Source organism: Diadema antillarum, unplaced genomic scaffold, assembly GCF_040938485.1.
Source record: "Diadema antillarum isolate AM-2024a unplaced genomic scaffold, OU_Dant_1.0 seq00000501_RagTag, whole genome shotgun sequence".
Taxonomy (NCBI): Eukaryota; Metazoa; Echinodermata; class Echinoidea; order Diadematoida; family Diadematidae; genus Diadema; species Diadema antillarum.
The window spans coordinates 1037119-1054178 of record NW_027271458.1 but is presented as its reverse complement, the minus strand read 5'-3'; the positions used below and the strand labels follow the sequence as shown (position 1 = coordinate 1054178).

Sequence of the window (17060 nt, the reverse complement as noted above, 5' to 3'; positions counted from 1 at the left end):
AGTTTTCGAATTTTCGACCCATTTTATAAAACAAATGATGCACAGGATTATTTCGTGGCGTTAGTGGAGGCGTAGCTCACTCTCGGGTATTTACAATGTAGTGCATGTTTCACAATTGTAAATACCCTCGAGTGCACCACGCCTACACTAACACACTCTATCCTGTGCATCATTTGTATATTGCCGATCGTGTCTGTGCGCGCGGCGGCTCCTTTGAATTGCATGCATACGCGCTGTCAATCCTGTAAACAACTTCTAGTTCGGGCTGCCGGCCGGCCGGCCTTTCTTCCCTTGTGCATAACAATGTGTGGCGTACGTATACTCTATACTATACGTACACTTTGTACAGTACAGTAGACCAAGCGTTGTGGGACCGGACGCGTACATGGAGTCACTTTGAAGGGCAAATCGAACGATTTAGCAGGTTAATTCTCACGCCGTTTTCAGAGTATGTTGTCTAGTAGGCCTACATGAGGAGTCTATATCAAGTCTTTAAGGTAAAGGGTGCATATTCTATGTAAAATAAGTAAGTTTTCATGCGGGAACTTAAGTGTCCGGAAACCCAACCCCTCATTATACTTATACTGTAGGGCATGTACGGGATTTCCGAGTGTGACGTGCGTAAATGTTTGGGAGGAACATCTTCGGACGTCTTGACCCACAAAGGTACGTGAAAAACGCTGAAAAATGCTGTTAGTTTTCGAATTTTCGACCCATTTTATAAAACAAATGATGCACAGGATTATTTCGTGGCGTTAGTGGAGGCGTAGCTCACTCTCGGGTATTTACAATGTAGTGCAACATGCACTCGGCTTCGCCTCGTGCATGTTTCACAATTATTGTAAATACCCTCGAGTGCACTATACGCCTACACTAACGCACTCTATCCTGTGCATCATTTGTATATTATCATACGTGATTGACCAATGAGATTACAGAATTCACCATCACTAAAAGATATTATTCGAAAGACGTTACTCGGCAATATAGGCCTATGTGAAAAGTTTGCTTTATGATACCGGTATGTTAAGACATTCTCCTTTGAACCTCATTATCCTTCCACGATAGTCTAGAATCCATATCTAATATAGTCCAAGAAATTTCGTTACATCAACACGGAGTGGAAGATTAACACCATTCAAAGTAAACTAAAGCTGTGAACCCTTGATTAGGCCATGAGGTTGTTATGATGATCTTGTATGCATGATCTTGATACTTTAGTTACGCCTTGTTGACTATTGTTCACAATAGCATGTTATATTTAAAAAAAAGTAAGATTGAATGTTGTTAGATCAGCACGGGATCGTAAATGATTACTAAATAACATTTGTCGATTATATCAACAGAGAGTCGATTTGCATTCAACCATTTATTCATTAAATTGAATTATGATTTATTGTTTCACAGAGTAAATTAATCATAGTCCGAGCAAAGAGCGCAACATCTCCATGCATATTAGATACCGTATAAGAATATGCGTCGATAACACTACTTATATGTCATTGATGTATAGATGTAGGAGTGGTCGTATGAGGACCTTTGTGGGATACCACAAACAATTTCTTTAAAATCCGATAAAATAGACATACAATTAGTATATTGAAGGTATAAACTGTGAAACCGGTCAGTGTGGCGACGCCACGTTTTCCATAATTCATATAACAAACTAATTTATCATGATTAATGATGTCAAATGCCTTTGAGAGGTAAATTAATACGCCAGCTAGAAATGAGTTTTGTTCAAAGGCATCAAGAATTTTGTTCGAAATGTTCATAAGAGCTAAAAAATTATTCCGGAATCCATAGGCCCTATATTGATGATCATTAATTCAAAAATCTTGCGACTCTTATGGGCCTTTTAATGTACGCTCTATGTATTGCATACAATGTCATAATCATAATTATCATAAAACTATTATATATTGTATCTCTATAACCTAATTAGAATACATCACAATCTGCGGTAACGATCAGTTAATATTACACTTAAAAAAAAATCTCACTCCATGCATGTTATAATTATATACTATGATTCATTTGCCTCTTTTACAAAATAAGCAAACGAAATTGCAAGCGGCATAGTTTGATAAAGACAAACGCAGATAGACCTATTCACTGAATTTCAGAGTATTTTTGTGTTTCACAAAAACAGTCCCATTGGTTCGGGTTACAGTTTCCGAAGTTTAGTTATTTCGAAGTTTTGTCATCTCGAAGGTTGTGACTCTGAAAATGAAAAAGATATTCGAAAGGCTTTATTCCGAAAACGAAATGAGGTTCTAAATTCCGAAGGCTATACCACAGATATTATGGTTTATATTCCACATACTAAAAATGTTGCAATAGGATTGGTCAAGAGCTGATCACGTGATGAAGCGTAGTTTTGCCCATCACATCACCTGAGAAGAAAAGTTCGTTACACTCTATGTTGATAGTCCCTTTTGTTTCGCTGATCTCCACACAGTCCTAACGCAAGATGAGTACGCGCGAAATAAAAGTGCGTTGCACTGTGGACTATCATGTGGCCTAGGTCACTTGATAGTACACAGTGCAACGCACTTTCACTTCGGTGCCGCGCGGTGCGCGCAGCAAAGTCATTGTTTTGTCATCTTATACGCGCACACGAAGCCTAAGCCCTAAGGATACCTAAAGACAGCTAAAATGGTTTCAGATGTGGAATAAAATGGGAATTTCTAGGACCCTGTAAGACGTGGAATATAAAGCAAATAATCAACTTTTAGTTTCAGGCAATGAGACAAACTATCACTTCCTCGTCGATCTGAATGTGTACGCTATCTTTCCTCAGCTGCGCTTCGGAAAGATAGCTACATCCAGATCGCCTCGGAAGTGATAGTTAAACTTTGTCCCATCACCTTCACCAACGTTGATTATTTTGCTTAATAACCAGACAGCATGGTAATTCCGGATTCCGCACATTTTTGCGCACTAATGACATTCAATACCCGCGAGACTGCATAGATTAGCCTCACAGAACGTTGAATGGACCAAAATCGCAAAAAAAAAAAAGCGACATGAAAATGTAAAAACGCTAAGAAATTCACATTTTACCTCAGATTAGAAGAAGTTGTCGAGTTTTCACAAGTTTTTAATTGCATGAACTGTTCGAAATGTTCGAAAGTGAGACATTTTACCGTAAAATACGAAATTTGAGCCTCATTTGCCGATTTTTTTCTTTGTCGTGCGCTCTGTAAGAATGAGCACGGTGACTTGTGATTCTGGTGCAAGGATAAGGTGCGAAAGACGTCGATTATTCCATTACATAATCGTGCCGGAATTATACAGGGGCCGCGGAACGTTTTTCAGTTTGGGGGGGGGGGGGGTGTATCAAGGTCACTACCCCCCCCCCCCCCCCCCCCCCCTTAGACGCACCGGCGTAGCCTGGATAATGATCTTGTGATCTTTGGAGGGTTATGCGAGGAAGCCAAGCGACCGAACCCGAGCGAGCGGAGGGAAGGGGGGGGGGGGAGGCTGTGGAGGGGTATGTTCCCCCTCCCACGGGGAGAACTTTTTGTATTTTGATGTTGTAAATGGTGCAGTTTTGATGCATCTTTTTGAGTCTTTTATCGACTTGAAACCCCCCGCTTGGACGCACCGGCGTAGCCTGGATAGTGATCTTGTGATATTTGGAGGGCGAGGGTTACTATGCGAGGGAGCGAAGCGACCGAGCCCGAGCGAGCGGAAGGAAGGAGGGGGGGGGGGGAGGGTGTGGGAGGGGGGTGTTCCCCCTCCCACGGTGAGAACTTTTTGCATTTTTATGTTGTAAATGGTGCAATTTGATGCATGTTTTTCCGTCTTTTATCGACTTGAAACGGCCCCACTTGTTTAAGGTACAGGATATTTTGATGTGGATTATTATTGAACAATTTGTCTATAAAGTGGTAGCATTTAAGTAAACTTTTTGTATTAATCTATTGTTACAATTAATTTCATGGTCGTTGCCTGTTAAGCAATCAAACAGAAAAGGCATGCTCACGAGGGTATTATGGTATACAAAAGGGATAATTCTCCTCCCACACGAAGGTGATTTTACATTTTCAGACCTAAAATTCAGCGATCTGGTGCAAACTTTTGGTGCAATACTTGGATTTTTTTTTATTCATAGTTCCCCCACCCCCCCCCCAAAAAAAAAAATATTTTTGGAAATAATTTGGACTTTTTTTCAGGAAAATTTTTAATAGCAAAATCACGGCATTCAGCTCTTATTCCGCTTGCGCATTCTATGTGTATGTACAAAGTCTAATGAGGTAGAGGGGGAGGGTGTGGGAGGGGGATGCCCCCTCCCACTCGACGGAGCTTAAAATTGCGTTTTTATAAAAAGATAAAGCGATCTGAAGAACACTTTTTGTGAGAAATTCGGGTAGTGTGATTTTTTCCCCTTTCTTTCTTTTTTTTTTCTTTTTTTTTTCACGATCCAAAAGTGTGGAGGGCTGCAGCCCTTCAGCCCCCCCCCCCCCCCCCCGGTTCCGCGGCCCCTGTTATAATGCGATTTTACACCACGCAAAAAGACAACTTTTTGGAGCGGGGTATATTTGAAGTCTATATTTTCAAAAAATCGTAGTGAAGTTTCATAATTTTGCCGAATTCGTAATTTTCAGGATTTTGTGAATAACTGGTGCTATTTTTGACCGAAATTTCATCCTCTGAGTACGGAATTCAGAGCCACGAAAAAAAAAGCGTCCGGTGATACGATCAACTCTCCGATAAAAATCATACGCTCCTTCTTGTCAATCCAGAGGAGATGGCAGATGCATTCAATGACTTCTTCGTTAACCTTGGGCCAGATCTTGCCAAGAAAATACCTCGCTCCGGGACACCTTTTCATTCGTTTCTAAGGGATAGGAATGCACACACTTTGTTTTTTGTTCCCATTGTTGAGGAAGAAATTAAAGAAATTGTTCGCAAACTAAATAACAAGAAAAGTACAGGTGATGACGGAATTTCAGTTTTTCTGTTAAAAAACATAATAACTGAAATAACTACTCCCCTTACTTATATTTTTAATCAATCTTTGTCGACTGGAAAGGTCCCTGAAAAGATGAAAATTGCTAGAGTCGTTCCCATATTCAAAAAGGGTGCTGAAGAATCGGTTAGCAATTATCGTCCAATATCTCTTTTAACTTCAATTTCAAAAATCTTAGAAAAGCTTGTTCACAAACGAACTCTTAGATTCCTTATCAACTGCAATATTCTTTCGAATTTTTAGTTTGGTTTCAGAAAACAGCATAGCACAACCCACGCTTTGTTAGCTTTCATTGATAAAGTAGCACATGCTTTAGACGACGCTTCCCATACTATAGGTGTTTTTCTCGACTTCTCGAAAGCGTTTGATACGATAGACCATGATATTTTGCTTTATAAGTTAAGCCATTACGGCATTCGTGGGACAGCTCAAGATTGGTTTAAAGACTACCTTACTAATAGAAAGCAATATGTTTATGTAAATGGATATGAGTCTCTTTTGAAAACAACTTCTTGTGGTGTCCCTCAGGGTTCCCTACTTGGCCCGTTATTATTTATCCTGTACATAAACGACCTCCAAAATTCGTCCCAGATTCTTTCTTTCATATGCTTTGCTGACGACACAAATTTATTTCTTTCACATCGTAACTCAAACACGCTTATACATATGTTAAACAATGAACTGAAACTTGTTCAGTCCTGGATCCACGCAAATAAGTTGTCACTAAATATTGATAAGACGCATTATATGCTTTTCAGCAATTCTCTGAACTCTGTTTCTGATTATGTTAAGATCAATGGTATCAATTTAAACCAGGTAGATAGTAATATCAAGTTTCTGGGACTTTACATTGATAGTGATCTATCCTGGAAAACCCATATTAACTATTTAAGTAAAATTTTGTCCAGAAACATTGGAATTTTAAACAAGCTGAAATATAATTTCCCCATACATATATTACAAATTATATATTCAACAATGATTTCCCCTTACCTCAACTATGGAATTCTAGCATGGGGTAATTCGTCCAAATTTTTACTTGATTCGCTATTCCTTCTTCAAAAACGCGCCATCAGAATTATCAATAACGCCGGATATTTATCTCATACAAATGAATTTTTTCACAAGAATAAAATTCTGAAATTGATTGATTTGTTTGATTACAATCTAGGTATTTTCATGTATAAGTACTCAACGAATGATCTTCCTGATGTTTTTCTTCACATGTTCAAAAGAAACTACTCAGTTCACAATTATTATCCCACCCGCCAACGGGACGCTTATCACCTTCCACGTACTCGCACAATTTTCGCGATGAAAACAATTATGTATGCGGGACCGAAATACTGGAATGACCTCCCCCCTGAACTCAAAGGTTGTTTATCACTATCATCCTTCAAATGCAAATTAAGACAGTATTTATTGAATAATTACGCTACATCAGCTCATTGAAATTCTGTTTTGTGCTGCCCAGGACTATCCCGTTATACTGTACTCCAGGGTTGTTGTCATGTAAAACCAGACTTTAAGAGCCCAGCTGTTTGCGCCCTTAAATTTTATCACTGTGTTTATGTATATTTTTCCTTCTTTAAAGATAGCTGGGACGAGGAAACAGCTGGTATTTCACATTCTCACTGCACTGCAACTGGTTGTTCGATGTCTTTTTTAATGGATTTGCAGGTGCATGTGTTCCCTTCTGAAATACACGCAATGTACACATTTCTAATACTGTCTGAATGATATCATTGTTATTATAACTATATTAAGTCATATTGTATTGCCAGAACGACAATGGTTCATCCGCCTATATACAGCATGTGGCTTTTCCGATCCCTAACCTGCACTAGAGAAGAATTTGTTATATAACTGTATATTTGTACTTTTTTTTTTGTTTTTCTCTTATGTTCCGGTCATTGTTGTACCCGTGCTCCCCTTCTCAATCTTAAACTCGTTTTTAACCGGGACCTACGCTCAACAAGCTCGCTTTTTAAGTAGGTTCCTTCATATTTCTTTAGCATTCATTCACAGATTCCAAACTGAACAGATCGACCACTATTATGTTTACATATTTGCAATATTCTATGTATGTCATGTATTTCATTTAATTTTGTTATATTTGATGTAATTTTTCATCGAGAAATATGAAAATAAATTGAAATTGAAATTGAAATTTTGAATTAATGCACCGTATATAGCTGATATTTCGGACGATTAACGAACTTTCTTAATAACACCACTGTTCGGATGTAACACGAACCACTTTTTCATGCATTTTCGAACTAATGAACCTCTATAAGGCATCAGTAATAGGGGATTTTTTTTTTCATAATGACGAACATTTCTGACTCATAACGAACTTGTCTTATTTCATTTTTGGATTAACGAACAGGAACAACGGACATCACCGTAATAAGGTTAGGGGGTATACTAGTTGTATCAATAATGTTCTGGATGTTCATGTGTCCGAAAATGAAAAAAAAAATAATAATAAATCAAATAAAATAAGATCCTTATTCCGAAAGCCATCTTTAATCCGAGAACGAAATATACTCGCGCGGCCTATAGTTCATACCGAAGGTTCGTTAGTGAATAGAAATAGGCCTGCAAAACTTGAAGTATAACGCTTAGGAGCTGTTGAAATTCAGTTCTGAAAATGCACAGAGACTCCAACCCCAAACACCTTCTGATCTGGAGATTCTCCCGCCTGAAACCCCTAGCAAACGGGAGACTCCAAGTTTATGTGTGCGAAACGCGAAGTTCCTAGGGTTATAGATGCTCTCATATCGTATGGTGCTATCTAAGGCTTATTTTTGCAACATAGTATAGCAATGAGTAAGAAATCCTTTCCAACGGGAGACATTGAGCCAGGACGGGAGAAATTAAATCTCAAACGGGAGAACGGGAGATTTTGCAAAAATGGGTTTTCGGCGGGAGATCTCCCGTCGAAAACGGGAGAGTTGGAGTCTCTGATATGCACAAGCTCCATCATTTTGTGATATTCGAAGGGGCCAGGCCTCTCCAAGTTTTTTTGCATCCATTCCCCATCCCCATCCTGAAAACTGATCAACCCCCACATGAGTTTTTATGAGAGATACATTGTACTATAGTTGCCCTGGATATGCACACAAAAGAATCAATCAGCTTCGAGCACTCCTCTAGGGAAGAGCATGCAGGGCGCAACAGAAACGACCATGTCATATAGCTGCCATCAGGAATGAAGGAGACAGATTTCCTAAATGATTGGCCTACGCTTTGAACACTGTCAGTTTATTTCACTGATCAACATTTTTCTACGCTGTTTCGGTCATTGCTTTACTCGCTTCATCTTAAATTATACTTGTGCTACGCATATGCAAATAAGTATTTCATTAGATTTTTCTTGAGTGGTTCACAATCTACAAGCTTGCTTTTTAGTGGACCTCTCTGTTTTTTTTTTTCAACTGAAACATGACCTTGTATTATTTTGCAAGTATACATGCATATATAGGTAACTTTATTATTGTATCATTTGATATCATTTGCAAGTTGTATGTATACGATTGTGACGTGATTCCTAATTTATACTGTGTTATGGTCTGTTGGAAAAAGAAGAATGAAATGAAATGAAATGAAATGAAATCTTGTTTTGTCTTCTTGTTTCACTCCCACCCCCCCCCCCCCACCCCCGTCTCTCTCTCCCTCTCCCTCTCTCTCAATTGTCGGCCCTACATCGTACCTTTTATGAGAGGCAGAAGGGATGTGGCCTGGAAGAAACTTCCCCTTCAAAATCACTGTAATAATAATCATGTAAGTTTGGTAAGCCCTACTTGTACCTTGATTTGTGTTCTTTACAGAACAAAAAGTCAACTAGAAGACAATGACAACAACGACGCCAATTATTGCTTCCGGGTCATTTGACCTTTTTGTTGTTATTCTGTTCTCTTTTTCCCCTTTGCGTCGGAACATCACTTGCCGCCATCGAGCTCAAAGCAGCATTTCAGTACAGTGCATGAGTGCATCGGGCGGACGTAGCAGTCGTAGTCGGCTACTACGCTGCGCGCCACTCGTGTAACTAGTACATGTATTGTATGTAACGTGGTATAGTGCCTAAGATGGTACGCGCGCGTAGCAGACACTGCACTGATGATGCTGAGAGACCTCCGAGCCGCTGAAAAAGAGCGAGGATTTCCAATCAAGGAAAATGCAAGATTACCTTTACTGAGGAGTAATTGAAAAATGTGAACGCATGAAATCTCTAAGCTATCATCTTATCCAAGATTGGAGCTGTAAAGAACAGGGTAGGTACGATGATTTCGACAGTTTTAGGAAGTGTTAGTTTCGTGACAGTCTGCATTTGAGAAGGAGACTAACTGCGCGCAATTATAATAGGCCGTGCGTGTGATGTGAAGGGACACAGCACAGCCATCGACGCACGACTCCTACCTTGTGCATGTGTGCTAGGTGTAATTGTGCGAGTGAGAAGTCTAGTCGTATGAATGAATGGGAAAGAAAGCTGTGTACAGCACTTGCACGCCGGTTGCGTATCGACATTTGATTCCCCCAAAATAAGTGAGTAGCCAGTTCGACTTATCGAACCCTTCCTACCCATTCCCTTGTACGATGTCTGTTAATGTTATGAAACTTCAATGGCATTCAAAGATCAGTAGACGTAGGTTTTAGAGCTAGACAGAGTACGTAGACCCGGACCCCCTAAAATTAAAAATAACCCCACAGACACTTGGCCTACACTAGCCCGACCAGAGCCTGTGTACGCTGTGCGAATACATAATAATTTACAGCGTCTGACAGTCGAGGCATCTTCTTCTTCTTCTTCTTCCAGTAAAGTACAGACCGCCGTTGGCGTATTATCGTACTTGTGCTTGTCAAGTGCCCAGATGAAAAGTGCGAGTAAAAGGATCACTACCGATTCTATATATATATGTGCAGTTAAAGAAGACAGAAGAGGCTTAACGAAGCCTAATCTGTTGCACCCCCTGTTTGAAGAACTGTGGGGAGGTGCTTCTACTTATACTTGGTGGTAAAAAGTTCCATAGTTTAATTGCGTCAGGAAAGAATGTCTTCTGATATGTTTGGGTTCTGGCATACGGGATTTGAAATTTGTTTGGATTCCCTCGTGTAGATGGTCCAGTGGCTGGTATGAAGTGTTCATGCGGGATGTCGATCAGCCTGTGGATTATGGAGTATACCATGCACACTCTCTGCTGAGCCCTTCTCTCCTGAAGGCATGCACCTTCAAAGTGGGGAACCACAACACAACTACAAAATTTATGAAAATTTATATGTTTCTTATGGAAAATGTATATGTTACTTGCTTGTAAGTTGTATTACAGAAGGTTTATGAGTCCATGGTATAAGAGCCCTCATGATAAGTCCATTGAACAAAAAAATGGCACTTTCTAGCACAGTAACAATAGAACAGCGCAGGAGTCCCCAACCATCGGGGTTCATCGTTGCAGAATTCAAAATGGCGTGTTGTCTACTCAGCAAATTATGCGTGCGCGGCTATTGCGATCTATTGCGTGCGTGTGCTCTTTGGTAGCAGCACGCACGGTCGACCGATTAAAGATTGAGTGAACTGCTGATTATATCAGATGTACCATTCGCACATGCTGCAATCATCATTTTCGGTAAGTTGTAAAATGTGCATTTCAATATTGATAGCATAGATGTGAAGTCTCATTGATGAAGATTTTCATTAGATGAGTTTGAGGTGACAAGAAATGATCTAAAGTATAAAAATTCAAAGCGATCGCAATGCGATCGCTGAACTCTCTTCGTGTTGTGGACCATCAACAGCCCTGTCGCTACTTACAGTAACTGGGCTGTGTAGTTAGCCTACACTAGCTTGGCACTGGAGGTCACACCTTGGGTCCTTGCCTTGACGTTTGGTACGGGCTACGTACATCATGTTATAGAGTATGGCCCGGGTGCCAATATTGGCGATATTTACTGCATTAATTTACACAGCTTGCTTTCCTGCAATATTTCTTTAACTCAAAAAATACGTCCAAAATCATAACTACAACAATGTGATACATTTATCCATGTTAAAATTATCAAACTACCTTTAGTTTTATCTCAATGTTGATTTTGTGAAATACATCATAAAATATCACAAAATCCCAAAATATTAGACTCTATACTAATAGTATCACCTTGAAGAGTGGCTTTACTGATAGAGTAAAGTTAAATCCACCAGAATCTGGATGCGTACTCTGTGCATTTAATGTCAATTTGTGTACAAGGGCGGAAGGCTGCCGAAAAATGTGCCACGCCATACCTTGTTGGGGCAATATTGCATCGAGGACATTGCAGCGCTGTTGGTGTGGGTGTTGAATTCTGGTGAGTCGGCACTTACATTTAACCCCTGTAGATCTCGACATTTACTTAAAGGCACATGTCAGTGGTTTAGTCGAATGTGTACGCGGGCGCACGGCGCAAGTTTCCTACAGAGATCTGCGCTATCGACTCCTCTTTAGCGCTTAACGCTTTGACCCATTTCCCCGAGTCCGGAGAAGTACGACCCACTGTAGTCAGTGGTCTGATCACAGTTCGGCTCATGATTCCGCTTAGGGGGATGACAACTTTAGCAAACTTCTTTTGTGATGTCATACTAAGAAGCACATGCACACACCCTGGTATTACTACAGACTGCGTGATGCGCAGAGTAGACGACGAAGGCAACGTTACCTAGCAACACCTATGCACTGTACTCTTGATGACAGCTCAACTTTGGCAATCCTCATATCAATACTAACGGTATCGTCAATATCATTAACAGCGGCCCCGCACCCACCGGGACTATGTGCCTTTAAAGTCACTGCATGGTATATGGGCACGTACAGAGATATTGTTTTTCTTTGTATTTTTGAGGATACCATCACCCTGAGCTTGCGACAAGTGAAAATCTCGCAACAGAACAGCGGATTTTTTGATTTTTAGTGTTTTTTTAGCTACCCTGATTCTTAACACAGACTCAATTAGCGTGCACTTTGGAAAAAATGGCCGATTCTGCATTTTTTACGGCGAAATTAGGGATTTCAGATGGAATTTGGAGGGGACTAAGGCACTTTTCTGTTTTAATGAAAAGACAGTGTCAGTATGTGTTATGATGCGGCTTCTGTTCCAACAATAAAATTTGCTGGCTTGTGATAAGTGATAAGTGTCCACATCCTGGAGGGTGGCCAAAAACTGGGGGTTATACTCTAGATCCTACTTATCTTTCTTTTTTGTCTGTTTTTTTTTTTACCCCAACCGACTTATCTTTCTTGATTCCATTAGACCTGTTGTCTGTCTGTTTGGTGTCCTGTTCGGTGTCCAGTCAGTGACACATGGTCAACCCCGGCCCTCACAACAGACACTGGGTGAGACAGATATCTTCCATTCATCCCACACTGCTTTGCGGACTTATCACTTACTCAACAACAGCGAGTGGGTAACGGGGGTAGAATTCCTCTTTTTCTGTTCTAAGAGACCACAAAACTTGGCATTTGCTGTTGCTGAACTTGCATATGCGCAGATTCATGTAGATCGCAAAGTCTGCACAACAAAGTGAATGAAAGATAGTATCTGTTGCCACTCTTGGAAGGGGTCGACCTCATTACTGACTGCACAGCTAACAAGAGGCAGATTTATCAGTCTATGATTCCATGTTCTTCTCTGCAAAGACAAAATACATTGGAGTGTACAAGTGGAGCTGATATTGTTTAGGATTTGTAGTAGTAGAGGTCTACCACTAGCTGTAGTCTGTAGTTTTCCATTATAAATAATCTACATACAATTTGTAGCCTAGAGGGCCTACATTGTAGTACATTTTATAGTATTTTTTACTGGTTTTAGGATGTGTTGCATTGTAATTGTATGTATAATCAGTGTTTTATTAGTAGCCATGATAAAAAAAAATCATGGGCATATTGTACTCGGGTTGGATTAGAAGACCCTCCTAACATGGAACAACATATGTGGGCCTGAGATGCTATAGCATTGAGTTCTATTAGTCAAAGAGACCTGTTGTCATTGTTTGTAAATCATGGAACAAGAATGAGTCTGCAGTTAGCTCTTCATTTGAAACAGGTCTTACACAGTGCTCATGTGATAATCGCAGGAAACCACTTAACCCGTATCCACCGATCGTGTAATGCAGTCTTACAGGCTGTTGCTGCCGGAGACTATTTCACATAAGTTCACTAAACTGTGCCGTCTCAAATTCAAGGTAATGTCACCGGCACTTATGAAAAGAAAACTATGGACAACTATAAAATCAATTGAAAGAGAAAGAAATGGCCTTTCATATAAAATGTAAATCAGCATCATGTCATGAATCATATGACATCATAATATTTTGATATTTTCATATGATTTCCATATTTATGAATAATCACATAGTTTATTCAAAGGAAACCACTAATGAAAATATCCATAGCTTTTATACAGAAAAACAACTATGAACTTTGAAATCTTCATAATGTAAGCTTTTTGGTGGTTTATAACTCATACTATTACAATTGTGAAGAAATATCGAATAATAACTCAAAGTGCTGCACCTGCACACTAGCGTGGTCTATAAACTCATAGACTCTATGGGTGGGACTACAGTAAAGTAGGCCTATAACTACACGTACAGCAGTGTTCGATCTCACATACAGGATGTAGATGTAGATTCTGTCAGCAGCCTGCTGTAAACCTCAGAAGTGAATACGAATCCAAGTGAAAACATCAGTAACAGGAAGTGAGGCAAAGGACTGGAGGGATATCAGGTCATAGTTCACAGGCTATAATTTAATATAAAGCTATATAAATGACGTTGTCCAAGCCATTTCTGCGACGGATTATCCCGTAGATCGGCGTTTGCAGTGTTTGCGCAAACTACGGGATAATCCCGTAGATCGGCGGATATGGGTTAAGCAGGGACACTGCTCTTGTAACAAAATTCAAAGTTTGTTAATTATAAAAGTAAGATTACACAACGCTACACTGGCACTGGTTCGTCGGTCCTGACCAGTAAAAATCACCGTCTGACCAGTAACTTTTTCAGGAATGGACCAGTAAATCATGGAAAAACTGGGTACCCACTGGTCTGACAGATAGGTCTGACTTGTGGAAAAAATGGGTTAGTGTGCAGCCCTGGGATACATATGCCACCCCATTGGTAGCTTTTATAAACTTACATGGAAAGTGGGATTTCAAAGTGTAAAATTTGCATTAGTAGTTTGTTATGTCTCTGCCTGTATAACTTGCAGCATAGTATTTACTCATTTCCAAAATGCCAGTGATTGCAACATTGCAGGTTTTGTTTTGTTTTTTTCAAAATTACTCCATCAAATCTTGGTTCTCAGGTTTGACAATTTGTATTTTATCATTCTTTGCAGAGTGTACAGCCGTGAAATCTGATTGATTTCCTCTGATCAGGAGACCATACATATTGACTGAACTCTTGAGTGACAGGTGCTCAACCAAGAGAAGTTTTCAACCTGTTGAGCAATCTATCTTGCCATCGTCCTCAACCTTCTACTGCTGCAGGATCTCAGGTTCACAAACCAAGATGACTTCAACATAGAGAGAAATGACAACTTCTTCGACCATGGCAGTAGGTGAAGTTGAGGTAAATACTTTAGTTCCCCCCCCCCCTTCCACTGACTGTCAGGGGCTCATGCAATCCCCCAAATGCAAAATTTCAGCATTCAGATGAGTTCTGATAAAATCTGAGACGACAACCTGCAGAGACTCCCACCAAAGTAGATACCAACGTCATAGAACCCTAGAACCCGGACTCGAGTGAGCCATTAATGTCGATGAATGTTGATCTCTGACACTCGATGGACTGTCACAGGATGTCAGCTGGGCACATCAATAGCCGCTCTATACAAATCTGACATACCTGGTACCTCAGACTAATACCCCCACTCCACAGAGATTTTCTCTCATCGGTCACTCATCGGAAGCAAAGTGTGTTGTTTCATGCCACCCACCGAAGTGTATCAAGTCGCATTCTGATGAATCGGACTTGGTTGGTTGACTATCAGGTGAGTGTCGGACATGTCACGCATGATCCTCATCAGAAGATCTTGCCACATGGGATCACAGCCCGATATGTCTGACACTGACCAGGTCACCAACATTTAAGTCGGATTCATTAGACTGCGATATGATACACTTCGATGGGTGGCCTGGAGTGATAAGCTCTGCTTCCAATGAGTGACCGATGAGAGAAAATTTTTGTGGAATGGGGATATAACTTGACACTTATCTGACACTAAGTCAACTTGTGCCTGGAAATGGCGTCCAATAGTGAACTAAGCTCTGAGCTTAGTTCCTTCATCAGACAATCTTGCCTCATTGGGTCATGCCAGACATGTCTAAAACTTACCAAGTGATAGTCGACCACCATAAACCAGATTCATCGGACTGTGATTCACACTTCAGTAGGTGACTGGAAGAGGAAAAAAAAACAACAACTTTGCTTCCAACGAGTGACCAATGAGCAAAAAGCCGTGTGGAAGGGGGGTATTACAGGTAAAGTATTAATGCCCTTGACTTCCTTGCAGTTATTTTCAGTATATAAACCAAATACATACATATGTGTGTGTGTTCTTATCAAGACCCTTGTACAGGGACGTAATTATGTGCGTGCCTGCAGCATCATGAAAGCCCCAGCATGCAGCAGTTTAGTATATGAGAATACATGTGTGTGAAGAGATGCTGCCAGAATCTTTATTGTAGTGATTGTGTAGCAAGTGTGTACCACGGTATCCTTAAATATTGCATTAGGAGCCATGAGTGGTGTATCATGCTGTATTATCTGCACAGTTTTGCAGATGGGAGGAGTCTCAGAATTTACATTGCAGTTTACACTGTAATAGGAAAATCTGCACTCACAATAATAATGAATTAATCCAAAAGAAAAATAACTAAATGAACAATTTAGCATGGACGTTAGTAGGACTGTGTGCCTACCAAAAATACTGCTTTGATCCACCAACTACTCCCAAGTATACCTCTTTTCCAGCCTGGACCTATAGAGAGGGTATTTCACTAGCAGAAATTATTCAATCTCACTGAGTTCTAATGTTTTGACCTCTCTTTTCACTGAATCCTCACATATGTTTCAGGAGAACTTCTCTAATGTTTATTTGTATGTTAAGTGATGCTGTGTTATCCTTTCCTCAGCACTGAAGGATCGAAGTGTTAGATGGATAGATCTTGATTGATTGAAAACTAAATGTGCATTGATCCTTTCTCTTTCCCAACAGGCCACCCCTCTGGAGGGCTCTCGAAGGTATGTGACTCTTACTCCAGAATATTTTTTATTTTAGTCAAGTGCAGCATGCTGCATCCCTGACTCAAGCATCCTTAAAGTGACTGCCATCGGTGTGTTCCTTTAAAGACAATATGCATTGACCTATGTTGCTTGGATTTTTAGCTCACCTGAGCCAAGTGAGCTTTTGCGATTATTCATCTGCTGTCATGCATTGTGTGTAAACTTGTTTGTATTTTCAGCTTGTCTGTGAAAACCCCAAGATGGATTTGCACTAAATTTGTAGAGGATGATCAGATCACAATTTGTTCAAATGGGCACAATTCCACCTACCCCCTCCCAGAAAATTAGGGAATTGTAAAAATCGTCTCTTCTGGAACCAAATATGATAGAGCTAAGATAGTTCTATGAAGGAGTTCATTGGTGAGTGTAGTTTCAAATTTGTTTATGATGGATCCCCCCCCCCCCCCTTTCAGTGCCCTTTTAAACAAAGATGCACTCCAAGGGGCCCCATAATTCAAGTTTGTTCATGTCAGACCCAGGGGTACCCTTGCTCGGGCTGGGGGGGGGGGGGGGGAAGAGGGGTACGAAATTTCACATTTTCATCTTGTAAATGCATGGTCAAATTCATCACCAAACTTTGCATATACACACCACTGCACACTGGAATTGGTCCAACAGTCCAGGACCAGTAAAAACCACTGTCAGACCAGTAACTTTTTATGCCTCCGCCACGAAGTGGTGCCGGAGGCATTATGTTTTCGGGTTGTCCGTCCGTCCGTCCGTCCGTCCGTCCGTCCGTCCGTCCGTCCGTCCGTCCTTCCGTCC

The 17060-nt window shown here is 40.5% G+C and overlaps 1 protein-coding gene across 5 annotated transcripts in view; it reads left to right on the top strand.

Moving 5' to 3' along the window:
- The first annotated feature begins 9110 nt into the window (after positions 1-9110).
- LOC139733886 (uncharacterized) overlaps positions 9111-17060 on the top strand; it is a 45843-nt gene continuing 37893 nt past the window's right edge. For 3 of the 5 annotated variants that reach the window (XM_071644693.1, XM_071644692.1, XM_071644689.1), the window contains exons 1-3: positions 9111-9255; positions 14347-14579; positions 16228-16253. In XM_071644693.1, the coding sequence (XP_071500794.1) occupies positions 14541-14579; positions 16228-16253 (65 nt within the window). In that variant the 5' untranslated portion in view covers positions 9111-9255; positions 14347-14540. Of the gene's footprint in view, positions 9260-14346; positions 14580-16227; positions 16254-17060 lie in introns of all 5 variants that reach the window. The other 2 variants (XM_071644691.1, XM_071644690.1) reach the window with 2 other exon arrangements.